At 43.3% G+C, this 27,274-nt stretch overlaps 7 protein-coding genes across 7 annotated transcripts; 2 read left to right on the top strand and 5 right to left on the bottom strand.

Annotated features, from left to right (window-relative positions):
* Window positions 1–2,046: 2,046 nt before the first annotated feature.
* LOC105282200 lies at window positions 2,047–2,694 on the bottom strand. Its single transcript, XM_026969619.1, has one exon. It carries the CDS (start codon window positions 2,692–2,694, stop codon window positions 2,047–2,049), a length of 648 nt encoding a protein of 215 aa, XP_026825420.1.
* A 5,135-nt stretch (window positions 2,695–7,829) lies between these two features.
* Window positions 7,830–8,754, bottom strand: LOC105275941 (glutamic acid-rich protein-like). The gene is made up of 4 exons (XM_026969618.1): window positions 8,663–8,754; window positions 8,538–8,578; window positions 7,952–8,302; window positions 7,830–7,870 (listed from the first exon to the last, which is right to left on the bottom strand). Exons 1-4 carry the CDS (start codon window positions 8,752–8,754, stop codon window positions 7,830–7,832), a joined length of 525 nt encoding a protein of 174 aa, XP_026825419.1.
* A 2,038-nt stretch (window positions 8,755–10,792) lies between these two features.
* Window positions 10,793–14,562, bottom strand: LOC113561943. The gene is made up of 3 exons (XM_026969617.1): window positions 14,392–14,562; window positions 13,429–14,309; window positions 10,793–13,358 (listed from the first exon to the last, which is right to left on the bottom strand). The coding sequence occupies exons 1-3, from the start codon at window positions 14,560–14,562 to the stop codon at window positions 10,793–10,795; spliced, it is 3,618 nt and encodes a 1,205-aa protein (XP_026825418.1).
* On the bottom strand, window positions 13,623–16,220 carry LOC113561924. The gene has a single exon (XM_026969562.1). It carries the CDS (start codon window positions 15,616–15,618, stop codon window positions 14,974–14,976), a length of 645 nt encoding a protein of 214 aa, XP_026825363.1. The 5' UTR covers window positions 15,619–16,220; the 3' UTR covers window positions 13,623–14,973.
* LOC113561942 lies at window positions 16,169–17,685 on the top strand. Its single transcript, XM_026969616.1, has 2 exons — window positions 16,169–16,174; window positions 16,534–17,685. The coding sequence occupies exons 1-2, from the start codon at window positions 16,169–16,171 to the stop codon at window positions 17,683–17,685; spliced, it is 1,158 nt and encodes a 385-aa protein (XP_026825417.1).
* A 1,159-nt stretch (window positions 17,686–18,844) lies between these two features.
* LOC105275937 (glutamic acid-rich protein-like) lies at window positions 18,845–21,570 on the bottom strand. The gene is made up of 6 exons (XM_026969713.1): window positions 21,494–21,570; window positions 21,222–21,428; window positions 21,046–21,132; window positions 20,302–20,373; window positions 20,173–20,229; window positions 18,845–20,082 (listed from the first exon to the last, which is right to left on the bottom strand). Exons 2-6 carry the CDS (start codon window positions 21,319–21,321, stop codon window positions 19,982–19,984), a joined length of 417 nt encoding a protein of 138 aa, XP_026825514.1. The 5' UTR covers window positions 21,322–21,428; window positions 21,494–21,570; the 3' UTR covers window positions 18,845–19,981.
* Window positions 21,571–22,641: 1,071 nt separating this feature from the next.
* Window positions 22,642–23,634, top strand: LOC113561386 (histone-lysine N-methyltransferase SETMAR-like). The gene has a single exon (XM_026969712.1). The coding sequence runs from the start codon at window positions 22,671–22,673 to the stop codon at window positions 23,535–23,537; it is 867 nt and encodes a 288-aa protein (XP_026825513.1). The 5' UTR covers window positions 22,642–22,670; the 3' UTR covers window positions 23,538–23,634.
* Window positions 23,635–27,274: the final 3,640 nt, after the last annotated feature.

The raw sequence follows: 27,274 nt of genomic DNA, 5'->3' as shown, positions 1-27,274 counted from the left end.
GGCGAACGGACAACCCGGAGAAATGTACGCCGTGCGAGAGCACGTAATCGCCATACATAACGACGTGGAATGGCACTACTGTTCGAACTGCCATGATCCGCTGCTAATGATACTGCCGTGCAACATGTGTCAGATATGCATGTAATAAAAAAACATTAAACAATACCAGTGTTAATACGCGAGCGGAACACGAGTGTGACAGTTGAATCCATTGTTATTAACAAACAGTATATTTAAAGAGAACATATTTTTATATTTTATGATATGAAATAATATAAATATGTATAATTAGTATGTATATGTGAGGAAGAGGAAGAGGAGAATGCATAAAAAGCAGATTGTAATAAAATAATAAAAATATATAATTAATGAAATAAAACAATAGAATGCATAAAAAGTAAATTGTAATACAATAATAAAGATATATATAATAAAAACTGTATATATAATAATGTACATGTATATACTAGTATGAAAAATAAAAAATAAAAAGAAAAAAATATATAAACGAATCATTTCCAAATTTCGGCCGTGTAGGGAGGATTTATCCCAAATAAAATTCTTAAACTACAAATATCGTCCTCCTCCCACGAGTTTGTTTATCGGTCTTCCCAGGATTGTTGGACATCCCTGTATTTTTACGCTCATGACGCACCCATTTCATGTGTTCCACATTAATAAACTTCGATATGCGAATCATCCACCGGGGCACCCGCTGAAAAAAATATCTATCAGAAGAATGTTGTTAATAATATATGACAATGAATAGATATGCCTACCGTAGGTGGTGGGAACGCAAGGTGCACTGATCGATGTAGCGGACCCTCTACAACGGGGGTGGCATCCACTAGGAGAAACTAAAACAAAGTTATCATCGATTTTATTAGCAGTGTAAGTGACACTCGCAACGACTGTCACCTTCATCCAATGCAATTGATAAGGTACTTATCGCTGTTTGCGGAAATGTCACGTGTAACTCATCCGCGTTAAACTGCTCCTCCTCCTCCCCATGCATCTTGGCGTTAAACTGCTTCCACATGATTTTTAAATGACTGCAATAACTGTATTGAATGAGACTCGCAATAAGCGGACGCGTGACAATGGAAGCCCATGCTCATAAGGTAGGGTGATCAGATGAAAACAACAGTCAGCAAAGATAAAGCACGTTCCCCGCGATTACTCGATAGCCGCATATACCTGTGTCTGCATATTGGTACTATAAGAAAACCGCGACGTGTGTGTGATGTCATGGAGAGTCCGCCGTAATAGGGGACGGGGGAGGACAAAATAGAATAAAAAACACAGACGCAAGTTGTAATAAGGAATGCAGTTTATTTCAGGCGGTTCGACCACCAATTGTAGAGTTTGAATACATTTTGTAAGGCGCAATGTTTCACATGGTATCCACATCGAAATGTATTTACTATATCTAATTTATATAAAGGAGCGATATCTTCGTAGTCCACATCCAAAGTCTCAACGAATACGTCATCTCGCGCATCGTCTTGAAGCAAATCGTGCAGCCATTCGCGCTTCTCGTGTCCCTTGACGTACACGAGGGGTACTGTTTCATCATCATCCTCTTTGTTCGTCGTGCCCACCACCGCCTTCGTGATCCGGCGCCTAGCCCATCGATACGGAACCGTTCCAACGTCCCATGATAGTCCGTGATGATTCGCCGTTAACCAGGATGCTTGCGATCTCTCAGATTTTAAGAGATCGTACCACGATCCGTAGGGTTCAAAGATGTAGTGCGAGAGAACACATCCCTCGCTGAGAGCGGCAAATTCCTTCACGACGAAGTTTCTGCCGACGATGAAGCCTTGCAGGTCCACAAACGTCGGTACGGACATGACGAGTTTCCCTGGATTAATGGCCACACTCGCAACGGTCCGTAGTTATAAAGAGATATCTGCTGACGATGCAATTTTACACAATTCTGCGCACAACGTTGGTCAATGGACTGTATTCGACCACGCGATCGTGCATTATGAGGCAGTAGGCGGTAGTATTCGCAGGTATGTTCTCTTTGCAGTCAAACTCTAATCATACATCTACGGTAGCACTCTTGATCGACTCGTTCTGTCGCGAACAATCGATAACCATGAAAGGACCGCGAAGAAGAAAGTTGGTAGTGGTCAAATATGCCTCGGCGCAGTCGCATCTATAATACGCCCTACGAAAACGTGAATACATGTCGTAAAGGATGACGTATTTGTTCCTCTCAAAATCCAAATTCAGGTCGTCGTAGGGATAGCATTCCGAGTTTAGATACAATTTCACGTTGGTTAACTTGCAGTCGTCGAATATAGTAACGTCCTGGGACATTACATTTTTACGCCCAGTCTGCAATGCAAAGATCACGTATCGCGGTTTCTCCAGCTGAGTCGCGGCCTTGACAGTCCACGAGTGCTTGGTGGTGCTCTGTAGTAGAGGAAACTCGTACAGATCCCACGATCGGAATGTCATGCTCAGATATCGTCCGCTCTCCAAGGCTCGTAGCATCGATAGCTTATTGACTGCATTCAGTAACGCATGCGGCATTCGCCACTGTATCTTGAACAGCTCAATCTTTGGCTCCAGTGCGGGATCTCCCAGTAGACTATTGTTGTCGTTGCGCGATCGTATTAGAATCAGCTCATGACGAGCGTTGATCACCACGCGTTTGTAATCCTCGCAAAATCCCAGTAACATAGAGAGTGGTACACAAAAATTAAAGTTTCCATCCACATTATCAATATATGTATCTCAACTGGCATTACCCAGAGTCACGCCTTTGTCGAGTGTTAACAATGTATAGTTTTTGAGTGTCGAGGCCATTCCAACATTTTTGTTGCGATCAATTTCCACTCCGTCAAGTTCGTAGCGTATCTCATCGAACATAAACGCCACGCAATTATTCCCCAATATCACATTAGAGCCCTCAATGGCTCTGTTTGTTGTTAGTTTGCCCTCGACGTACAGAAAGTTCTGACACGGTAAGGTATACAAATCTTGCTGCTGTATGGGTATTCGTATCTCATCGCTGTGTCCCAACAGCGTGTTGGCGTACGGATTATATGTATGAGTCTCAATCTTGACGATGCGATCGTCGAAGACTGGTTCACTTCCGATATTCAAAATGTCAATCATTTTTTCCCTGCGATTAGGTATTTCGTACTCTAAAGCCCAAAGATTTCAAAAATTCAACGTTTGATGCACTGAGCTTCTTCGTATTAGATTTTACAAAGTCAATGTTCGGCAGCTTTAGTTTATCGAATGTCACAGCAGTTCTTACAACAGTATCACGCACGTGCTCCGTTTCGTTCAGAAAGAGCATCTCATCTTACACTACACACACTATCGTTGTCGCCGTCGTACGTCTAATCTGACGGTAATCTCCTCACTGCGAAAATCAAGTAATCGCCTGTCTTGATCCACAACACGTAACGTCAGATCCGTAATGCACCGTGCGATGATCGGCAGGTAAATGATCTGCGCAGGTGTTTCCGATAACTTATATCCTGGTGGCACGCGCGACGAAAATTCGTGTATCGTGTGCACACGCGTACCGTTGCTGTACGCACCGGCGGTCACGTTACACTCTATGCGAATAATGTTCACGTTCATGATATTGACCGGTACGTCCGATTCGTGCCATTTTCGCGGTTGCAATATCCGATTCGACGAGAATCCCAGCAGCGATCCAATGTTGTTCGGTTTCTTAAAGTTTATTCGATAGGCACACTTGATTTCGCTCCTCATCGTATTGTGATTAGCACGAAGCACTATCGGATACTCCTCATCAACGACGTTTTTGGCATTATCGCTGGAACCAGCTACGTGTCGTTCAATCGCACGCTTCAGATACTCATCTGTGGCGTGTAGTTCGTACGATCCTTCGGGTATAGTAATTTCCTTGTCGTCTTTACCAAAGTAAAATTTATTATTCGAGGAATTCACGTTTGGTATCGTGTAATACGTTTCAAAATCCATAAGTCCGAGCTCGTACCCATCATCGCTCAAATCAATCGCGGGAAAGTAGTTTACCGCGAGGGTGCTACTCTTCCCGGTTAGCGTAAGCGTCAGCGACATGTTCGAGCGAATACTGAGCGCCGATCGCGGAATGTTATGGTTTAAATGTTTTGCCAACCGTCTGGAGAAACTTCAGGCACAATTGTCCGCAAATGCTCTGATCGTACGTTTGATACGCGGTACGATTGTACTCAATTTTCACCGCGTTATGTCCGAGATAGCGCACCAAGTCCCTCGGTGGTCGAAGATTCCCAAAACTGTTAAAATATATAACGCGATTTCCTCGCTTCGCATAAGCTACCCAATGCGTGCCCGGGCCTTCCGCGTCATTCAAATTCACAATACCGCTCTCGTTTCGACCAACTCCGTCCATCGGCAGGGCATTACGCATAAATACACCTCTGAAGAACGGTATACGCATACGATTAGCCAAGTGTTCCAATTGTGTATTGATGGTTATACCCGTAGGCATTCTTATGGTCTTTTTGACGTTTTTTTTTCCCACCATTCTTCTTCTTCGAGATACCCTTTCCACGCTTGTACGGAGCGAGATAAAGTCCCTGACCTTCCATAGCGCGATTGTGACGGTGCATTTCATCCAGCTGACGCCGCGCGGCCTTGTTGTCATTCACCGCTTTCGCGACTCCCGCTGCCCCCGCAGCCAACGATCCGATTACTCCCAGCAACGGCAGCAGTGGCAGGACACCGCCGCGTCTCGCTATCGGAAGCATTCGTTTCTTCGGTACTCTTCTGATAGTCATCTTTTTCTTCGTCTTCATACCCATGCCCAATTTGGTCTTGGCTTTCATAGCTGCCCAAACTGTTGTAGCGGCAGCTCTCTCTCTCTCAGAGTCGAATCCCTCGCGAAAATGCGTTCTCGCGCCCTTTCGGCGAGTATCTTATCCGCCGCGTGTCTGTTGTCAAGATCGTTGCTACGTAGGTACGCTATATCGTGCTCGCGACACGCCGCGTCCAAGGAATTGATACCTCGATCGCCTCTAGCTAGACGTTCTTCCACACGAGTTCTAGGACCGCAAAACTGATAGCCCGGAATGTGCAGTTCGAAGGGAAGCGCGTTTATCGCACGATTCAGCAAACCTCCACCTCTCATTACCGTTTTTGGCATGCGTAACAATCTCTGATCAACGGTACCGGACCGTCGATGTGCGTTTGCTGCTACGGTTGATTGTAATGTTCGCAACAGCGGCGATAAATCTGTACCTCCGAATCCGCCTTTATATGGTCCGGAAGCTTGTTCCACACGCAGTTGATATAGTTCCCATACGCTCGCAACAGAACGATCTTCGGTACAAATTGTAACTGTTCAGCGGTTAAGTCGCGAATATCGGAAGGACATGACAGTGTGAAAAACATTGTGGTACTGATGGCTTTCGCGATTCCACCAACCTATAAATAGTCGTTCGACTCCCCTCCTCCTAGCAAGTGTAAATATGAGATTCGTGCGACAACCGTTGACGATACGCGTCACAAATTTGGACGATAGAACGCGGGTACTATCGGAGAATGAGGTACGCAGACATAGAAAACTGTTGCCACACACGATACGCGCGATTGTTTGTGGGCCCTCGAATTGTGGCAAGACCAACGTGCTGATAAGTCTGTTGGAAAGTTCGCACGGTGTACGTTTCGAGAACGTGTACGTGTACTCGAAATCGTTGCAACAGCCCAAATATCGGTACTTGGAAAATGTATTGTCACCGATTGAAGAAATTGGCTACTTCACGTTCTCTAATAACAGTGACGTCATTCCACCGAGCGAGGCGCGTCCAAACTCGATCTTCGTCTTTGATGACGTAACGTGCGATAAGCAGGATACTGTGAGAGAATACTTTGCGATGGGGCGACACTCGAACGTCGACTGTTTCTATCTCTGTCAGACGTATGCAAAGATACCCAAGCATCTTATACGCGACAACGCGAACCTGCTGATCTTGTTTAAACAGAATGGTACCAACTTGAAATGTACAACGATCACGTGAATACCGACATGCCGTACGATGATTTTTGCGCATTGTGTCGCAATTGTTGACAACGCAAATACGGTTTCGTAGTGATAGACAAGGACAGCGCGATCACTAATGGGCGGTATAGAAGTGGATTTAATGAGTTTGCGATACCATAAAGTGGTTAGTCACCGTTAATACGTGTTCAGTGAACCATTCGTACCCCGGTACGACATGGCGACGTTCACTGGCGAAACAGATATTCAAGCGCGTGAGAGGATGGTGAAGGCAATTGCGAAAACCAGTGATTCGATCCGCAAGAAACATCGCGCTCTAAAGACTGGCACGATGGTGGAAGATGCAGCGTTGGAGAGACATTTTAGACCGATCATCGGGCCTCTGCAGAAGCTTGTCGATAATACCACGGGTGATACATCCAGCCCGCTCATACAGCCAGACGAGCCGATGAGCAATGCCGATGACACAGAGAGTGAAACACTATCCCCGCAGAGAGAGGTGAATGTGAGAGAAGATAAGAAGAGGAAACTCTCGTTGAGCGCATCACCGAGAACGTCACCGCCCAAGCGAAAACGAGTTCCATTCAATATGACAACCTCTACCCCGATGAAAGTAGCGCCGCAACCGTTTGAACGGTCCGCGATCGAAATCTCTTCCGATGAAGATTTCGAAACCACGAACGAATCGCTACGAACTTCCGTTCATCACACGCTGCAAACACCGGAGGGTCGAGAGATGCTGCACAGTCAGCTAGGTCCGCTAGGACAACAATACGTAAGCCCTGTCCTGAGCGGTGACCGAGAGAGCGGCATAGATAACGTGTACGGCGTTTATCTCGGTCAGGATGGAATGATGTTCGGTAATAAACATTTCGACGTGGACACCCGTGATAACATATTTGTCGACGGCGTGCGATACATCGGTACACCCGGTCTTTACGAACTGATCTTCATGAAATGTCCTAACAAAGTCGTGTACACAGTTAATGATTTGCATGCGTACAAGAGCATGCTGCTGACGACGAATGCGCATAGACACAAACACATCGCGCATGGTCAAGTAAAGAGCAACAAGGGTTACAAGTACAACCGCGTAATCGCACCGTTACTGCCAATCGTACCTAAGAAGCGATCTGGAAGAGGATTAACTCGCGCTGTGACATTAAATGACAATGTGACACTAAACGACAATGTGATCGATTACTTGCACTGGAACGATCCCAACGACTTGGTGGATCGTCTGCGATTGCTCGAAGCTTTGCGCCAAGCGGGAAATAACAACCACGATAATGAGATTCTGTCGATTATCGAAGAACTTCGCGAGGCAGGCCTCATTATAAATTAAACAGTACATCAACGACAGTATCAGTCGCTCGTGTGCATCAACAAGTTCGGTGTATTACTAGAAAGACGGGAGGCACCGATGAAAAATCCGTGTTATCCGTTTAACAACTACGTACGTGCAAACGCATTGTTTTAAACTGCAATAAATTTGTTCAAAAAATATTTAGATCTATTATACTTTGACTTTATAATTTTTTATATGGTTGCAGGACGTTATTTTATTTATTCCTTCATTTATTGCGCTTGAGGAGTTTGTATATTTATCGTTAATTTATGTGACAATGGAGGAGGAGTGGGCGGAGGACGAGTAGGAATACTAATTATAACTCTATTTCTACATATTGCATGTTTATTATTATTATATATTGACACACACTATAAAAAGATAGGAATCACAATATATACAATATACAATATAGGAATACGCAATATAAAATATAGAAATACACAATATACAATATAAAATATAAGATGTATTGGCTTCTTCCTCCTACTCCTCTAACCTCGGTCGTTTGTTTATGGGTAACACCTCTGAAAAAAGTCGTTTTTTAATTTTTACTATTAAACGCAATGAAAATATTAACAAAAGAATAAAAAAATAAAATAGTCCACCTATTCCTTCGTCCTCATCCTCGTCCTCATCCTCGTCCTCGTCGTCCTCATCCTCGTCCTCGTCGTCTTCATCCTCCTCATCATCCTCCTCATCATCCTCGTCCTCGTCGTCTTCATCCTCCTCATCATCCTCGTCCTCATCATCCTCGTCCTCATTCTCCTCATCTTCCTCCTCATCTTCCTCGTCCTCATCCTCATCGTCCGTATCTTCGTCTTCCTCGTCGTCCGTATCTTCGTCTTCCTCCTCGTCCGTATCTTCGTCTTCCTCATCCTCCTCCTCTATCCTCGACCGTTTGTTCGGGCATACTTCTGAATTCTCTATCCATGTCCTCTTTCGCGCATATACTGGTTCTGAAAAGGCGCCACAGATTACATACTACCATGAAAAAAGGAAAAAATACTCACCTATTTCCTTGTCCACAATTCGCAATCTTTTGCGAAACTCCTCTACCAACACGTTCTCCTCCTCCTCCTCCTCCTCGATCCTCGCTCTCTTCCTATCATATATTATTTCTGAAACAAAGTCGTGTATTAGTAACAGAACGCAGTTGTATAAGAACTGTAAAAAAATACATACAATACTCACCTAGGTCATCATCATCCTTTATTTCGATCCTCGCTCTCTTCCTATCATATATTATTTCTGAAGCAAAGTCGTTTATTAGTAACAGAACGCAGTTGTATAAGAACTGTAAAAATTACATACAATACTCATCTACGTCATCATCGCCCCACTGTTTTTCCATTATTTCAAATAAGCGCCTCAGTTGGAAAATATCCGCGCCTTGGAAGATATGCAACATGTTGTCAAAATAGTTGGCGTAGTACTCCCTCTCCCTTCGCTCCCACCTCGTCCAATTCATGTGTTCGATGTTAATGAACCCTTTTATCGTCCGGAAATCCATGTTTTCGTCCACTTATAATTACTTGCACTCTTCACTTCTTGTGTACTTTCACATTCGAGACTCTTCGCTCGACTGCAGATTGACCGACTGAAAGCACGCTGCAAGCACCGGAGAGATGCTGCACAGTCAGCACTTAGACTCGCTAAGACAAAAGTGAGTTAGCGGTGTCCAAAGAGATTGTCGTGTCGCTTCGAAGAATTTCGCGAGGCAGGTCTTATTATTATAAATTAAACTGTACATCAACGAAACGAATCAGTCGTTCGTGTGCATCAACATGCCAATCAACAAGTTCGGTGTATTACTAGAAAGAAGGGAGACACGATGAACAATCCGTATTATCAGTTCAGTGGAGTAGTGAGAAACTACGTACGTGAAAACGCATTGTGTTGCCACGCTGCTGATTTTGACGCACAGTCGCGCAAAATTCGTCGTGTAGCGCAGCCTGAGGCTGATACCGACGCTGTCAACAAACTATACGTGGAACAGTATGGTAAAGTGTTGCAGAATCAACATGCAGAATTTGAGAGAAAGCTGAGTATTGCGTTCGAGAAGGACACGCAAGCGTTATGGGCTGCGATAAAGGAACTTCGCCTCCTGCTGGCGATTACTGCATCAGAAACGACTAATAGAACGGCAACGAACGGATAACGAACAGTGCCGAACGGCTCACGAACGACTTAAGAACGGGTCTGGAACGGCGACGAACAGGACTGGAACAGCGACGAACGTGGCAAGAATGGCTCAAGAAAGGGTCTGGAACAGCGACGAACGGGGCAAGAACGGCTCTGGAAAGGCGTCGAACGTTTACAAACAGTTTGAGACATATATAACTACACGCCTAACAGTCGTTGATTGTATCGCCAAAAACATGCGTCGCGAAAATCCGATGGACGTAAAAAGATTGTCAGTTCCGAGAAACGGCGACTCGTCGAGGAACTGCATGCTCCGGCGAGAAGAACTTTTCCACGAAGACGCGTCATAGTCCGCGGATACGATGACCTGTGGCAAGCTGACATAGTGGAGATGCGTCCGTACTCACGTTTCAACAAAGGCTACAATTATATACTCACAATTATAGACGTGTTGAGCAAGTATGCATGGGCCGTACCGCTCAAGAGTAAATGCGGGAGCGAGACAGCCGATGCGTTTGCAAAACTATTTTGAAAGGATGGAAGATGTCCAAACAATTTGCATACTGACAGAGGAAAGGAATTCTACAATACTGACGTGCAGCGGCTCCTGATGAAACATGATATTAATCACTATTCTACGTATTCACCCATGAAAGCCTCGGTCGTGGAACGGTTCAATCGTACGCTAAAGAACGACATGTGGAAAATGTTTACGCTCAATGGAAACTATAGATGGATCGACGAACTACAGCAGCTCGTCGCAAAGTACAACGCGCGAAAACATCGGACGATCGGTATGCGATCCATCGATGTAACGCCCAAGATCGCGGATAAACTCTTGGCCACGGTGTACAGCAACGTAAAGATGCAGCCCCGGCGCGATTCACAGTAGGTGACTCGGTACGCGTCAGCAAGTACAAGACGGTCTTCGACAAGGGCTACACGCCAAACTGGACGACCGAGGTATTCAGAATCATCAAGGTGCAGACGACTAATCCCACGACCTATCTCATCGAGGATTCGCGCGGCGAGCCAATCGCCGGAGGATTCTACGAACACGAATTGCATCGCGTTGCTAATCCGGACATATATCTCGTGGAAAAGGTGTTACGCAGGAAAGGTGCCGAGGTTTATGTGAAATGATTGGGATTCGATGATTCGCACAATTCATGGATACACAAGGATAATGTAGTTTAGAAATATATTTCGTATTGTAGTGGAATATCTACGACAAAAAATATATACAATATCATATGAACATTACAAAACCTGTATTTCCTATCTACGCTAAGTACACACACTATTTACAATGGTATCCGATAATGTCCCCATGGTAACGTGTCGTTAGAACCGGCTATACCATAACGCTTATCGTCGTACGGACTTAGAGCGATTTTCGGCTCTGACACAGTGTACACCTCATGCAATTTTGATCTTATGCATGATTGGCGTCGTGTCACTTCCGTATGATCTTTCAGACACTGCGTGTAGTCTTCAAATGTTATCGCTTTCGATACGACATTACTCTTGACACCTTTCGCTTTTTTGGTGTTTTTCCTACCGGCCACTCTCACAGCGTACATCTTTGCTCTAAGCCCGACGAACTCTGTCATTATTGCGCCGTTGTTTTCGTCCTTCATCAAACCGGGTACCTTTTTATTTGCGAGTGGCATTCCATACGCATTATCGACCTCGTAATCGCTCGTATCGAATCTCGCAACATCATGTTTCATTTGCTCGTACACGTCGTCGCACTCGATATAGTGAATTAAACTACCCGTATCCGTGTACATGATCTTGCATTTTTCGCGATAAAGAGGTACCATATACTCGTGATGAAACTCGTACAAACACGTCTTGGATATGTCGAGTATGCACATACCCACGTAGATTGGTTTGTTGAATTTCACCTGGAGTTTGCGCAGTTCAATCGCGACCAGGTTTTCCGAAAAGACGCTCCGGCTATGGAAATTTGGTTTAGCGATCAGTGCCTCCGCACCGTACCTTCCGTTCCATTTCGTTACAAGCTTTACATCCATATGATTGCGTACATTTTCCATAGTTTTTCCAAATACCGCGTTGTTCATTAATTTGTACAAATTTTTTTCGAAATCGTTGGTCGCGCGCATTCGAAATTGTGTATTGAGTTCAATGTACCTACGAAGCCATGCGGATTGCGCGAATTGTAATACGCGATGAATTTTTATTATCCGCAGACCGTGACGCGTACACTGCTGCAGGTTGCGATAGTGTATCACGTAACGTTCCTTATCATATAACGTTGCGAGCAACTTGTCCTGGCGCTTGCCCGGCGGCTTATCGCGCGTCGGACAGAATGGTAGGTCAGTGTGCGCATCGTGCAGATGCTGTGGATATTCGAGATCGACCCCGAGAATGTAACCGGTGGACGAATCAGGAGCGATAGAGTTCACGTCGAAGTCCGAGACGTCGTCGACCCATTGAAAATCTGCATAGGGCAGAGGTTGAGACATTGCCCAACCGTATAAATTATTAACGTCAAAGTACGTCAAGTACGACGATGGTTTCAATGGATCGTACGACTCCATGTATTTATTGTTGGCACGGGCGTACCTGTTTGAACACTGACTTAGGCCGCCGCGTATGCCGCGTTCTATGAACATAACCATATCGATATCGGTGAGCAGTTCGAAATTTATACGCGTATGCTTGAGCATTGCGTCCCACGTGAAGCCCGGTAGCGTATAGTAATATGCCGCATCGAGACCATAACTTGTGATACAACTGTCGCGAAAATTTTCAAAAATGTTGGCCAATAATAACACGTCGGTTTTCAAATACAAGTCGCTGTATTTGCCTAACGTTTGAATGGCGAACCGCTGCCAGATGTTCTCGGCGTGCGCGTAATCGCTCTCGGATATCGTGTCACCCGTTAAGGAACTGTAGAATGATTCTCGCGGTGGTAAGCGGGTATCTTGCAACTTTTCGGCGCAATCCACGTACTCGTACGGGAAGACGCCTTTTTGTGTCAATAGGTCGAAATCCTCGATTGATAAATTAGAGAATTCTGATCGTAAAATTTTGAGTTTGTCTTTGCTGAGAAACGATGCCAATTTATCCAGACTACTACTCAGAAATCGTAACGAATCAATAAAGCGCAATTTTACGTGGTTCCGAAATACTGCATCTGCCTCGTTAACATTTTTGGTAAACGAAATGTACTTTTCTTTTGTAATCGGTAGTAGCTCAATTGTGCCCTTGAAATTACTAGCCAATTCTTTGATTATAAAATGTGAATCGTAGCCGGATAAATTGTGAAATACTATCGGAATAGTATAGGACTCTTTATAATTTAGATTACAATTTGAATGCGCAGGACCTCTGTACCGACCGGTCAGATGGCAATGATCGCGTACTCGCGTCTCGTCTTGCGCGAATGGCTCTTCGCAGATATGACAGTGCGTCGCGCTATGGTATGCTACTTCCTGTTCTCTCGTTAGATTTTCCATGGGCATATTAGCGGTTAGAATTGCTTTTACGCGAAATGCTAGAGCTTTCAGTTCTTCGACAAACCACGAAATGCAGTCGGTGCCGCGACGATATCGATACGCGGATAATGAGTTGTCGTATGAACACCGCACGTAGTACGCAGCACTATATGCCTTGTGATGGTGATATGGGTATGTGCCGGATTTTTCCGCTTCTCTCTTCTCCAATGCACACTCCAAGTCGGCGTATACGACGAACGGCATCCGCTCCTTCCTGCTGTGGTTGCCGAAACGCAGCCACTTGTCGTCCTCGTTCAGTAAAACGATGACACAATCGTTTAGTTTTGTGCAATCTACGGAGTGGGCCTTCAATCTCCCGTTGGAAGAGAAGTAGTGCAAACACCTGCATGAATGAAGAGATCTATTACTTCTGGTCAAAAACAGCGTATTTTATTATAATACAACGTACTTACCGATCGCAAATATATTTTTTTCGTTTATTGCTGCTAAGTTGGATGCTAACTAGCCGAGACAGGTTCTTGATCCACGTGAAGTGGCCCAAGCCATTATCTTGTGGCACGTACAGTAGATTTATGTGCCGGGCCTTCTTATCATCGATGAGACGCAGTGGAACGATACTTAATGATCCTTCTTTTTTATTTTTTTGTTTCCGGCATTCATTCATATAGTATATGTTGATTGAGACATTGTTGAGCTCTTCAAACTTGTTGACTTGCTTCAATGTCATGGGAAATTCTATGCCTTGGAGATTGAGTACTGTGGTATAATGGGGGTACGATGATTGCCGCTCTACGTGTCTTTTTGCCGGGTACAGAGTAGCAACTACTGACCATGCAAAACATGTAACATCGTTACTTTGCACGTTTACCACTGCTTTCTTCGCCATAATTTCCTCCGGCAATTTGACGTGACATCCCGCGTGCATAGGGTTATATTTGTTAACGTTAACCGTCAAGTCCAGTATACGCGACAACGCCCATCCACTGTCGCGTTCCTGGAATTCTTCAAAAGACGCCAAGGTGGGCTCGATAACGTATCGTGCAAACCACTCTTTCAGATTGGACGTACGAAAGAGTGCTCGGTTTCGCGTATTGATACTTTTATTGGCGGTCTTCTCACCCGCCACAAACTCGCCATTGAACACGGTATTCAATTTCACACTGTCATATTCATTTATTACCTTTTGCACATGATCGAGCACTATGATGCTAGCGTCTTCCAGACATCGCCGTGGTTCGATATAGCCGGAATTTATCACAGCACCGGTTAAAATGCGGCTCTCGAACGCGGTCTCTATCTCTCGCCAAGAGTTCTTCGACACCGTTATTCCACCCTGCACACTTGCCACCAATATGGATAAAGCGTCTTTCTAATCGCTTCTTCAGTCCCTCGAGCCGCGTGACTCGAGCTACTACGGACTGTTTGTTTCCGATAGAGAGTCGCGGCTGCTTGGCGTCGCGACTGCGTTCTTCCAATTGCTCGATAAGGTCATCACACTGTTGTGTCCATGCGAAATATTCACCCAAGTTTGATACACGCGATGATTGTGCCACAATGTTCTGTTCTAGTTGAGTGAGGTTCTTCATTTTTTTCGCCTTTCCACTCCTTCAACGTGACCGATGTAACATGCGGCACTTCTGACACGTATACTGATATGCTATTGCATATCGTTCCCTATTATATGATTTACCACCCTATATCTTTTGTCTCACTCTAATGCACACGTGTTGAAAAATTCGCCTTACCGCATCTAAAATATCTTGCGAGGCTATATCGAATGTGCTCGCATATTTTGCAGCTTAAGTTGCACGTGTCTCAATGTGATGATATACCTACTATTTCGTGAGGCTACACAAAAATGTGATCGCGTCATTTGATACCTTCTATGATACTTATCTAACCTATGCGAATAACTGAGGACTGTAGAAAAGTGCACTACATGTTTAGGAGTAAATGTTTTTTTATTGCATATATTTGTTACATATTAACAACGTATTTCAAAAGGCTAATGCCAATAACTCACAATCGATAAGTTCCTTGTCATCGAAATATTCGCTGTTTTGTATGGCAACGGTTATGTCATTAGGATTATCTACGCAACGTGCGATCTTATAGAACTGTTCGTACTTGTCATCTACATGGTCGGTGCAGCTCACTAACCAATTGTACATGTAATCGATACATTTATCGAGATTAAACAGAGTTGTTAGTGTCGATGCCATCATTATTGATCGCACGTTTGTTGCTTCGAACCGAACACACTTCGTATCGTTAAACGTAATAAATTCTACAGTTAGCGGCCCGATATATATGGGATCTACGGGTCGTTTATCAGTTTTGGAAAAATACTCCTGGATTAAATGCTGATGTTCCACGAGGCCTTTCCAGGTTTCCATTCCGAGGATCAATTCATTCCCACGTTTGTCTCCCACAGCAATCTCCATGTGACTCGGACCATATCCCACGTTTATGCCAACTTCCAAATACTTGTGTTCCGTCGTTGTCAGCGCGTACCTTCTTCCTAGGATACGAACGCATCGTCGTCGGCGTTGTGATTGCGATGCTGCAGTATCACGCACTTCGGAAGTGACGGTCGGTGTGGAATTAGCACTGTGGAGAAATATTATAGGTATATTAGACATCACACCTTTGCTTATTACATCAATTGCTAAATATACTTACTAGCTTCGCTTCCTCCCTGCTGTATCGCAATTCTGCTCCATGTGTCTCTTGCTCCACATTGTTCCTTCTAGCTTCTTCTCTTCAGATCTAATCATGCTCGTTCCACTGAACAACTAATGTTTGTAACATTCGCTCTTCTCTTTAAATATACGTTTAACCCCCACCCCTCCCCTCCCTCCTCTTCGCGCACACTTACGAGTCTAACCCTATAGCAGTCTACTTGGACCTGAGACGTCGAATTGTGCAATCAGCGCATTTTTCGTAGCAGCCGGATGTCGGCGCTCGCGTTGTCGAATATTCTCCGCATGCATTTTTTTCGCCGCGAACGTATCTTTAATCATACTTTAACATCCACTCATCCGATTTCATAGTAGCCGGACGTCGGCGCTCGCGTCTTATCACCGCGAAACACGTGTACAGCGAAGAGGGTATCAGTTACGTCGCGCACGTGCGAACCGCGACATCGGTTCGTTGACAAAATTCTAACTGTTACATCGCACGTTGCGCACAATGGGGGTTTCTCTTACATCGCGCACGTGCCGTGCATCCTCCCCCTCGCCCCTCCGCGCGGGTTGGGTCAGCAAAAAACTGTCACAATCCCTGCTGGTTGGGTCCGCGAAAACCCCCTTGGTTAGGTTAGGTGGTCACGGTCCTCCCTCCCCCCTCCCGCGGGTTGGGCCAGCAAATACTGTCGCGTATGGGTTAGGTCAGCAGTCCTCCCCCCTCCCCGCGACCCCCTCGCCGTGTGACGTCGTACCCCCCCTCCCCCCGCTGACTCAGCCCCCCTCAGATCCCTGGGTTAGAATCAGCCCCCCTAACCTACTGAGATTCTCAACATCGGGAACAAGCCGATCTTTGATGATCGCATCGTCAAGATCGAGACTCACACGTACAATCCGTATGCCAACACAACGTTTGGATACAGCGATGAGATACGAATACCCATACAGCAACAGGATCTGTACACGTTACCATGCGAGAGTTTCCTCTACGTCGAGGGTAAATTAACGATAAAGAAACCCGCAGCGAATAAGCATGTGGTATTGGAGAACAATTGCGTAGCGTTCATGTTCGATGAGATTCGTTATGAACTCAACGGTGTGGACATTGATCGCAGCAGAAACGCTGGAATAACCTCCACTCTGAAAAACTATGTATCTCTGACGGCATCAAGGAATGGGATGTTGAAGAATGCTGGATGGGATATTGTGAATTTTTCAAACGGCGAAGAGGGCCACTTCAACTTTTGCGTACCGCTTAGCATGCTGCTGGGATTTTGTGAAGACTACAGGCGTGTGGTGATTAATGCACGTCATGAATTGATTCTCATACGATCGCGCAACGACAAAAATTGTCTAAGAGGAGATGCCGAGATCCAGCTCGAGATTGAATTACTCAGAGTACAGTGGCGTATGCCCCACGTCGTATTGAACGAGATTAACAAGCTGGCTATGCTACGAACTTTGGAGAGTGGAAGATTTCTGAGCATGAGTTTCCGCTCGTGGGATCTGCAAGAATTTCCTCTGCTGCAGAGTACGACTAAGCATTCATGGACCGTCAAGGCAACAACGCAACTCGAGAAGCCGCGATACGTCATCTTTGCATTGCAAACTGGTCGAAAGAATAATATAACGAGATCGATAACTCGATTCGACGATTGCAAATTAACTAACGTGAAACTTTATCTAAACTCGGAATTTTATCCATATGACGATTTGAACCTCGATTTCGGCAAGAAGAGATATGCCATCCTGTATGATATGTACGCGCGGTTTTACAAATCGTATTATGGAGGCAATCATGATGAGGTGTTTCTTCCCATCGACAAATTTGAATTTCGCGGTCCCTTCGCCGTCATCGATTGTTCGCGACAAAGCGAATCTGTGAAGACTGCCACCGTCGACGTGCGATTAGTGTTCGACTCTATGGAAGACATACCGGCGAATATTACAGCCTACTGTCTCATCATACACGATCGCGTGGTCGAATACAGCTCATTGACCAACGTTGTGCGCAGAATCACTTAAGCGCGCGATAACATCGAGAACCTGATATATAAAACATCTGCGATTTATCGAGAACGATTGTAGTCGTCTTCTTCTCGACGCGTTGATACAACAACAGCCATGTCCGTACCAACATTTGTGGATCTGCAAGGCTTCATCGTCGGCGGAAACTTTGTCGTGAAGGAGTTTGCCGTGCTGAGAAATGGAAATATTCTCTCTCACTACATTTTTGGACCCTGCGGACCATGGCGCGGTCTCACTAGAGCGGAGAGATCACAAGCCTCTTGGCTGACGGCGCATCATCATGGAATACAATGGGAGGATGGAACGACTCCATACTGCTGGGCCAGGCGTTTGATCACGAAGGCGGTAATGGACGACGACGATGACGATGACGAAGCACCACCCATCGTATATGTCAAGGGACTCGAGAAACGCGAATGGTTGCGGAATCTGCTTCTGGATGATGATATCTACATCAAGACTATTGACGCTCACTACGAGGACATACCACTTTTAAATAAGCTGGACGTTGTGCACACTTTACGTTGTAACAAACATGTATCACACTGCGCTTTGCAAAATGTATTTAAAATGTTCAACTGGTGGTCTCAACAAAAAAATAAAATATATTATGTATAAAATACGTTTTCCATTTTTTTTACTTCCTTTTCTCCTTCTTTTACAGTAAAGAATCCCCTCCTCAATTGTTGTAAAGAATCCCCTCCCCTGCGGTAAATAATCGTAACACGTTCGAACCTGTTCGCACACGTTTAGTTTAGATAATCTCCTCCCCTGTTGTGGTAAAGAATCCCCTCCCTATGGTAAAGAATTGTATATATACGCGTTCAGACGTGTTCGCGCACATTCAGTTTTACATCTGCCACAGCGTGTGAAAAACCTCGATTCTAACCGGCAGCAATGTATACCGGTCAGGAGAGCAGTAGCAGCATGAACTATTACGTTCTATACGTTCCGCCTCAGGATGCTGAAACTCCATCGAAAAAATGTACCACGTAAGTTACAGAATTCTCCATTGTCTTATACTTTGATTTTTTAATTTATAGAGAAAGTATTTTTACTCATGATTTTTTTCCATAGCGTTTTATCCGCACGTCGCGCGATTCGCATACTGAGCAGGCGATATGCACTGACGGCTACGTGGTATAAGTACTTGGAAATCGGCATCAACGTTGGTCCGTCGAGCTATGTCGAGATTGCGATAGGAGATAATCGAGGGAACGAGTTGATCATGTCTCTCGAAACGTGGAAAGGACTCTACGAACAGCGATGGGATATTCAGAACCGTCTCCGCAAGGATGTTCGCGACCGCCCTATCAGCGTTGGACCGTTGACGGTGCGAATCAGTGAGAGTCCAGTATCTGATACAAAACTCATATATCTGGAATCATCCAATGTACGTTTGGTGATGACCGAATCGACGTTCTTCACCATGTTCAACCTGGACCGATGTAGCAATTTGATGTTCGACCGCTTGAACCGTATGGTCGATAAAGTCGACACAAAGTTCACACAATTTTCAAACATGGCGTCCACCAACCCTAGAAATGTATCGAACGCCATACGCGCCAGCGATTGTTTCGATGAGAATCACATTATGGATTGTGAACTGTTGGCTCTATTTTTTTAGTAAGCTACAGATATAACTTGTAAAAATATTATTATTATTATTAATAAAAATACTGTTCTAAGCATAAATTATAATATTATTTTTCCACACCTATTTCCCATTTTCCTCACACGAATGCATCTATGAGACATTCAAAGTATTAAGGGACGCTGCAATCGTCTGTATTACCAATGGAATGACATTTTAAAAAAATCTTTTTTACCGGTAATACGGGATACTCAAGATCCCCATAAAAATCGCTTACTCATGTCGGTAATATAGACGATCGCAGCTTCTTTTTAAGGACGTTCATCGGCTAATCGAGTTTCTATATATTTGCTTGAAACTTGGACTATTATCGTGAATTTCTGTGGAATGTATCTTAACAACAATCATAATTTCGTTTTGTATATGTATTTGCCATACTTTGAAGTATTAAAATAATTTAAAAAGAAATTAATTAACCCAAAAATTGTTTTTGAAAATTTGAAGGTTTCAAGGTGGCCTGACCCCTTAACTAGCGTAAAAGGAGCAGGTAGTGGTGGTGAAGGAGCAGGTAGAAAAGACGGAAGGGGTGATGGAGGAAGCGAATAAATTGTAATTATTTTCTATAACGTTTTTTTATTTTTTGATAAATGTGTGTGTGTGTGTGTTTTGTACATGTTTTTTTTATTTTTATAATTTTTGTCATCTCCGCTCCTGTTCCTCTTCGTCCTCCTCGCACTCCTCCTCGCACTCCTCATCGTCTTCCTCCGCGAACCTCATGCGTTTCCGTTCACAGAGGAATACTGAAAAAATTACATCAAAGACGTTCATTAGTTACTTTACAATATAGCAATAAAGAATAAAAAATAGAAAGTAAATAAAAAAATACGTACCGACATCCTCGTCATCATCGTCGTCCCTCCGCAACCTCTTTCTCTCGAATACAATTTCTGTAAAAAGAAAAGAGTTGGTTATTACACTTATTCATAATAGAATGCAGTTGAAAAGAAAAAATAACTCACGGATATCATCATCCTCTTCCTCAATCCTCAATCCTTTTTCTAGATCCTCCCCCGATGTCTCCAATATAGCATCTGTAACAATAAAAAGTCGTTTATTAGTTTACTATTGGTAATAGAACAGTTGTTGTTTGGCTCTTCATGTGCCGAGTAAAAAAGGAGCGGATCGGGTGTAATTAAAAGAATATAATATTTGCTCGGTGTATAATGAGCACAGCCCGAATTGTATTCTGAATCCGAATATACAAAGACACGTCCGCTCGCGTAGACGATTACCAGTCGAATCCCTTATTTGTCGACCTCTTGGTCGTCGAAAGCCTACTCTCACGAGCCTGTTTGTTTCGTAGGACCTCTCGAAGGTCCTTTTGAATTTCCTACGGGAGGAATCGTTCCGCCTATTTATCGCGCCCTGTTTCTTTCGGTGACCCGCGCCTCCATGACGCGATCACCACACTTTCAGCCGCCGCGCGTATGCCTCGTCACGGTCGTCGGTACGAAATCCCCCGACATTTCGCGGAACACTTGCAAATCTGCAACGGCTCGTTGGGGATTCCCTATCTAACGGTCTAGTCTATTATCCGCTAATCTGTTTATTTTGACGACGTGTTTTTCGGTCTATTTGCCTCGCCTGAGTCTAGCCGCGCGATACTGCCGACCGTCTAGGCGATGACGTATGTGGCCATATAATCGCCACAGTTGTATAAAAAAATATGTAAAAGAAACAAATAATTAAAATAAAATATTCACCGATGTCATCATCCCAATTTTCTTTTAACCATGCCACCCATTCCTCCTCCCGCTCCTTTGTGTGCAAATTTATCTCATAGGGTATTTCTGAAAGATTAACAAAAACGTTTATTAGTTTAATATTTGTAATAGAACAGTTGTATAAAAATTAATGAAAGAATGAATAAATTACATACCGATGTCATCATTCCAGTCTTCCTCCTCCTCCCACCCCTCCATCCCGAACAGCTTTCTTAAATGGAAGATGTCATCACCGTCGACGGATTCTTCTGCCATGTTATGAAAATTGCGTACTGCTTCCTCTCCTTACGCATCCACCTAACCCATCTCCTGTGTTGGATGTTTACAAATCCATTGATGTTAATATTGACCGGATCTATGATCTGGAAAAAGAAAAAGCAACGGTATAAATATATGCAAGTATGTACGGGAGAATGTATATACTTACCGGGGAGGGATCGAATTTTATACCGACCTCGCGGTATAATTGCACTTGTTGGAAGGGCTGGTCACCCACCCATATATACTAAAACACATAAAATAAGAAATGAAAGAAAAGTGTGCAGACGTTAGCACGCAAACGGTTAAACAATGTTTCTTGAATATGTTACTTACCCCAGTATGCGGGTATTGGACCTTTACGATATCCGCGATGTTTCCACAGGCCTGCTGTTGCAGCTCCATTTCTCTTCGGTAAGCGGCCCACATATTCTTATTTCTGTTCACTGACACACACTTCTTGCACAACCGTTTTGCTCAATCTGACTGGCCGAATGTGAAAAATCTTTTGCAAGTAGAAAAATAGGAGTAGGGTTTGTTAGAGGCGAGGGTGGAGACTTTGCGTGAAAACTGATTGGTTTCAAAATTTGTGAGAGATGGAACTTGGTGAGGAGGGGATTTGTTGTTAATATTTGAGATCGTAGATAGAAAGAAAGTTTAGGATTTAGATAAAAAATATTTGCATGCTATCGAGTATATTAAGATACCATACTAGGTCCTGCAACAGTCGCGATAAACGTCTAGACGATATGATGTAATGTAAAAAATGACATACCTATGGCAGGATTGAACTTGGAGCGGGTCGCCCATATAACCACTCACTCAACCATCTGAGCCACGCAGGTTACGATAGAGTTTACACATTACACTACACTTAGCTTATCCGCCAGACGTTATCTTACGATATATCATACATTCCAGCAGCCGGGTATCGGCGCTCAAATAGCGTTAGTGTCACAGAGTCATAAACATAATCGTAAACAATAATTCCTAGAATATAGATAGAAAAGTGTCGCAACATACCATTCGTGACGTCATACCCCCCTCGCCCCCGGTTTGGACCACCGACCCAGAACCGACTTGGGTTAGGGTTTATCTTACCCCCTCCCCAAAAGTGAGTTAGAACCCGCCTATACCCTCTACTAATACGTATATATTAGGTTGGTGCAAATGAAATGGCCGTTTTTCTTATTTTAAACTTCTCACCTTTGTAGTTCACCTTTCTTTCGCGTCGATAGCGCTGTATGTATACTATATCAAAAGTACATTTCCCGCGCGTGAATTTGTATACATAATCTGACTTTTTTAGTAGGATAGTGGTTGTTGAAATTCATGTTTATGTCAAGATGGAAAATAAGGAAATTCGAATAATTTCTTTGTACGAGTTCAAACTCGGTCATAGTGCGGCCCTGGCAACGCGAAATATTAATACGGCTTTCGGCGAAGGTTCCGCGAATGAAAGAAGAACGAGGCGTTGGTTTGAAAAGTTTCGATCTGGAGACACAAACCTTGACAATTTGCCTCGTGGACATGCACCTTTCGTCATTGATGACACTATTTTAAAGGACATGATCGAAGTGGATCCGATATTAACAGTTCGAGAGGTTGCAGAAAGGCTCAATGTTCATCACTCAACTGTCGTCAGACATTTACGAAGGCTGGAAAAAGTGAAGAAGTTGGATAAATGGGTTCCCCATGAATTGACGGAGAGAGACAAAATAAGACGTTTAGAAACCTGCATTTCTTTGCTTTCCCGGCATAATAATGATGGAATATTGCACAGAATTGTGACGTGCGATGAAAAATGGATATTATATGATAACCGTCGACGATCTGCACAGTGGCTGAATGTGAATGAGCCTCCAAAACGTATGCCAAGGCCGAACCTTCATCCCAAAAAGATTATGGTTTCAGTATGGTGGTCAAGTAAGGGAATCGTGCATTATTCATTTAACAAACAAGGTGAGGCTATAAACGTTGATAAATACTGTCAGGAAATTGACGTTATGTATGCAAACCTGTGCGCTCAACAGCCGGCATTGGTCAATAGACATGGTGTATTGTTACTTCACGATAATGCTAGGCCACACGTTGCAAAAAAGACTATAAAAAAATTATCCGAGTTAAACATCGAAGTTCTCCCTCATCCTCTTTATTCTCCAGATATTTCACCGACTGATTATCATTTGTTCAAACATTGGATGGGTTTCTAACTGGAAAAGTTTTCCAAGAAGAAAAGCGTGTAAAAGATGCATTCCATGAGTTCATCGGCTCTCGTTCTTCAGATTTTTTTAAACATGGTATTGATACACTTGTGTCACGTTGGAACAAATGCATTGAAATAGATGGAGACTATTTTGATTAATATAGTAAGTGTTAAGTTTGTCAAATAAAGCTTTAAAGTTCAAATTCAAAAACGGCCATTTCATTTGCACCAACCTAATATTTGAGAAAGCGAAATACAGAGTGTGTTCTCATCGACGGATCGACTGCGTACGAACGACTCGTAGGAACGACTGACTCGCCCGCGGAAGAAGTTCGCGCCGGGCGCACAAAAACAAAAGAAAGAAATCCAATCGCGTATGATATGTGGAACTCGCTGGTTCCACCTTGTGTAAATTAAATAAAATTACATCCTATTTGCTCGAATACTTATAATAGAGGCTTGAAAAACTTATTATCTCTACAGATACGACGCTGGAAATTTAGGGCACAGTGTATATTTGGAGCACCCTCGCCGAAACATAGGTAACATTTTATTACATCACGATTGACAATGTCATATGTACATTTATAATCTAGTTGATCATCACACACTTTCTATTTTCCTAATTCTTTTATTACAGTACAGCAAGTATTGCAGATTACTCTAGTATGTTTAATCTAAAAGAACTTAAACTTAAAAACTAAAAACCTATATACGTACTAAAATATGGTTAAATAAAAGGAGGTAGATATGCCTAAGATCTGAGAAAAATAACAAAATAAGTAATATGTTAGCGCGCAATTTAAGTAATAAATTTACCATTTTGTTTAGTCTTTTTCTTGCTATTAAATAAAATCAAAATAAAAGTCGAAAGAAAATGCAATATATGCTATCAAATAAAATGGCAAATTTATTAACTAAATTACGCGCTAACATATGTCATATGTACAGGGTGGGGAAAAATTATTGGTCAAGCTTTCGGCAGTCGATTCTACTCGTCGAGATCGCCAACATTGCATCATAAACATGGTGCCGCAAAATTAACTTTCAAGGTCATTTTCAATGTCAAATTTTTTTATTGGCTTAGTCGATTCTACTCGTCGAGCTGAACAAAAGTCTCAAAGGGACCATATGCCGGAAATCAATATTTCATAGAGAAATCTTCGTTTGAAGTTTTTAGAAGTCAAAAAATTTCGTAAAATTAATTGTGATGAATGTAAAATCTGCTTAATCTACTCTTAACGCTACCCAGGAACAACGAAGTGGGCGTGGTAGATTTTTGTTCCCTTCGGGGTATTTTGGTACCCAGTAACATTTCAACGGCTGTTGGTTTCTTAAAGCAACGGTCATTTGCCTCGGAGAGGAATAATATATCGCTCCATAAAACATTCATTACTTGTGTTTAAGAAGCTTTCCATCCATATCCAGACCTTTTTCGTGATTATTAGAAGACCGCCGCTGATCTTGAATCAATTTTCAGTGTAAAATTTAAAAAAATTGTTTTAATTTTTTACCAAATTTTTTCTAAGAATAACGTTGCTGTAGCATACCTCGACGTGGTGGCCGTGGTGGTCGTGATCGGGCGCTTCGGGATTGGCGTGACCAACGTCTAATGCTTCGAGTAATTGATCGTGCTCATGGTAATTACACACGAGCACGAGCTCTTTATGCTAGTTGGTTGCGACGCCAAGCTAATGACAGACCATTACATCCAGGTTCCGTGCCTGATCGTCGAGAATTTCAACGACTCGATGAACGATTACATGATCAGGAGCAAATGAATTTTGCAGGTGCTGGCCACCGTAGGGCAGGTCGTCCTCGTGTGTCTTAGAGAATTGAGGAACGTGTGATTGCTCTAGCTCGAACTTATCCTGTCATGGGATCATGACGCATAGGCGCGCGAGTAGGGGTTGATCATAAAACAGTCTTGCGCATTCTCCGTGAGGAAGGCCTACGACCCTACAAAGTGCAGGTAGTGCATGAGTTACGACCTGGTGATCGCACAGCTCGTCTTCGTTTTTGTCGGTGGATGCTTCGCAAGATCCGAAGATATCGGCACTTTCTGAAAAATATAGTGTTCACTGATGAATCCAGTTTTTCCAGCACTTCTATTTTGAACCGGCAAAATGTTCGCATCTGGCGCAGACGCAATCCACACGCAATGGTCCAAAGAGTTTAGCAGGGCCGTTTTTCAGTCAATGTTTGGGCAGAGATACTCGGGAATGTTTATATTGCTCCTGTGTTTCTCTCAAACTGATTGTCAAGCGTTGAGTATTTGCGGTTTCTACGTCATACTCTCCTGAATCAACTGCGACGTATGGTTCCGAGGAATGCCCGTAATCGAATTTTTTTTATGCATGACGGTGCTCCACCGCATTTCGGCAGGCAAGTCCGCGCTTTTTTACAACGAGTTTTTGGAACTCGATGGATCGGTCGTAATCCTGCGCCACACTTATGGCCCGCCCGTTTACTTGACCTGAACCCTCTGGACTTTTATTTCTGGGGAGCTCTGAAAGCTATTGTTTATGGGTCGAGCAGGGCTTTAAGGACAGCTCAGGATTTACGAGATCGCATTGAAGAGGCGGTTGCTACTTTAGCACGAAATCGAGCTGTGCTCCGTAGAATGCGAGATAATTTGGTGGAGAGACTCCAAGCTTGCATTGATAACGATGGTGGTCACATTGAAACTGGCAGACAAGCACAACTGCTCAGAGCTATTGGGGCCGAAGGGTCAGTTCTGTTTGTTCGTAGGTAGCGTCGACGACGATAAAGAGAGGCAAGGGGAACTCACTGTAATCAAGTCACCCCGAAGTGAGAGGCGAGGGGAACTCATTGTAATCAAGTCACCCCGAAGGGAACAGAAATCTACCACGTCCACGTCGTTGTTCCTGGGTAGCGCTAAGAGTAGATTACGCAGATTTTTGACCTTGAAAACGAATTTTTCAGGGTCATTTTTGGGGGGTGATTTTCGCTAATCATGATCAGGATATTCAGAACATGAGTTTAAGAACTTTATAAGCATCAGATTTATTTTCTGACTTCATAAAAATCGATTTTTTTGAAATTTCAGGCAAAAAAACTTCAAACGAAGATTTCTCTATGAAATATTGATTTCCGGCATATGGTCCCTCTGAGACTTTTGTTCAGCTCGACGAGTAAAATCGACTAAGCCAATAAAAAAATTTGACATTGAAAATGACCTTGAAAGTTAATTTTGCGGCACCATGTTTATGATGTAATGTTGGCGATCTCGACAAGTAGAATCGACTGCCGAAAGCTTGACCAATAATTTTTCCCCACCCTGTACATTTATAATCTAAATTTGACACACTTTCTATTTTACTAATTTTTTTTATTACACTAAAGGATAGTTTACAATAATATATATAATTATTTCATATATAAAAAAAAAGAATTCTTACGAGTTGTTAACTCAAGATCGTTTCCTATATTTGAGAAAAGCTCGTAGAATTCAAATAAAATGGCAAATTGATTAACTAAATTGCGCGCTAACATATGTCATATGTACATTTATAATCTAAATTTGACCTACTTTCTATTTTACTTTTTTTTATTACACTTTTATTTTAATTTTTTTATTACACTAAAGGATAGTTTATAATAAAAAAGAATTCTTACGAGTTGTTAACTCGAGATCGTTTTCTATATTTGAGATAAGCTCGTAGAATTCTCCCTGTTACGGGATGTAACGTTAATATTTTAGTTTTTGGAGTCAATGCATTT

This window comes from Ooceraea biroi, chromosome 5 (assembly GCF_003672135.1).
Source record: "Ooceraea biroi isolate clonal line C1 chromosome 5, Obir_v5.4, whole genome shotgun sequence".
Lineage (NCBI taxonomy): Eukaryota > Metazoa > Arthropoda > Insecta > Hymenoptera > Formicidae > Ooceraea > Ooceraea biroi.
Note: the sequence above shows the minus strand (reverse complement) of the source record. Positions and strands in the feature narration are given on the sequence as shown.

Bases quoted from the DNA above. Each gene is read 5' to 3' on its own strand.
- LOC105282200 (XM_026969619.1), bottom strand. From the start codon at position 2,694: ATGTTACTGGGATTTTGCGAGGATTACAAACGCGTGGTGATCAACGCT.
- LOC105275941 (XM_026969618.1), bottom strand. From the start codon at position 8,754: ATGTTGCATATCTTCCAAGGCGCGGATATTTTCCAACTGAGGCGCTTA. The intron at 8,579-8,662 runs GTATTGTATGTA...AATATATGATAG, and splicing joins GGCGATGATGACGTAGATGA to GAAGAGAGCGAGGATCGAAA. The intron at 8,303-8,537 runs GTGAGTATTGTA...GCGCCTTTTCAG, and splicing joins AAAGGATGATGATGACCTAG to AACCAGTATATGCGCGAAAG.
- LOC113561943 (XM_026969617.1), bottom strand. From the start codon at position 14,562: ATGAAGAACCTCACTCAACTAGAACAGAACATTGTGGCACAATCATCG. The intron at 14,310-14,391 runs GTAGTAGCTCGA...GCAAGTGTGCAG, and splicing joins CTATCGGAAACAAACAGTCC to GGTGGAATAACGGTGTCGAA. The intron at 13,359-13,428 runs GTAAGTACGTTG...TCATTCATGCAG, and splicing joins AAAAAATATATTTGCGATCG to GTGTTTGCACTACTTCTCTT.
- LOC113561924 (XM_026969562.1), bottom strand. From the start codon at position 15,618: ATGTCTAATATACCTATAATATTTCTCCACAGTGCTAATTCCACACCG.
- LOC105275937 (XM_026969713.1), bottom strand. From the start codon at position 21,321: ATGGCAGAAGAATCCGTCGACGGTGATGACATCTTCCATTTAAGAAAG. The intron at 21,133-21,221 runs GTATGTAATTTA...TTAATCTTTCAG, and splicing joins AGACTGGAATGATGACATCG to AAATACCCTATGAGATAAAT. The intron at 20,230-20,301 runs GTGAGTTATTTT...TTCTTTTTACAG, and splicing joins GGAAGAGGATGATGATATCC to AAATTGTATTCGAGAGAAAG.
- LOC113561386 (XM_026969712.1), top strand. From the start codon at position 22,671: ATGGAAAATAAGGAAATTCGAATAATTTCTTTGTACGAGTTCAAACTC.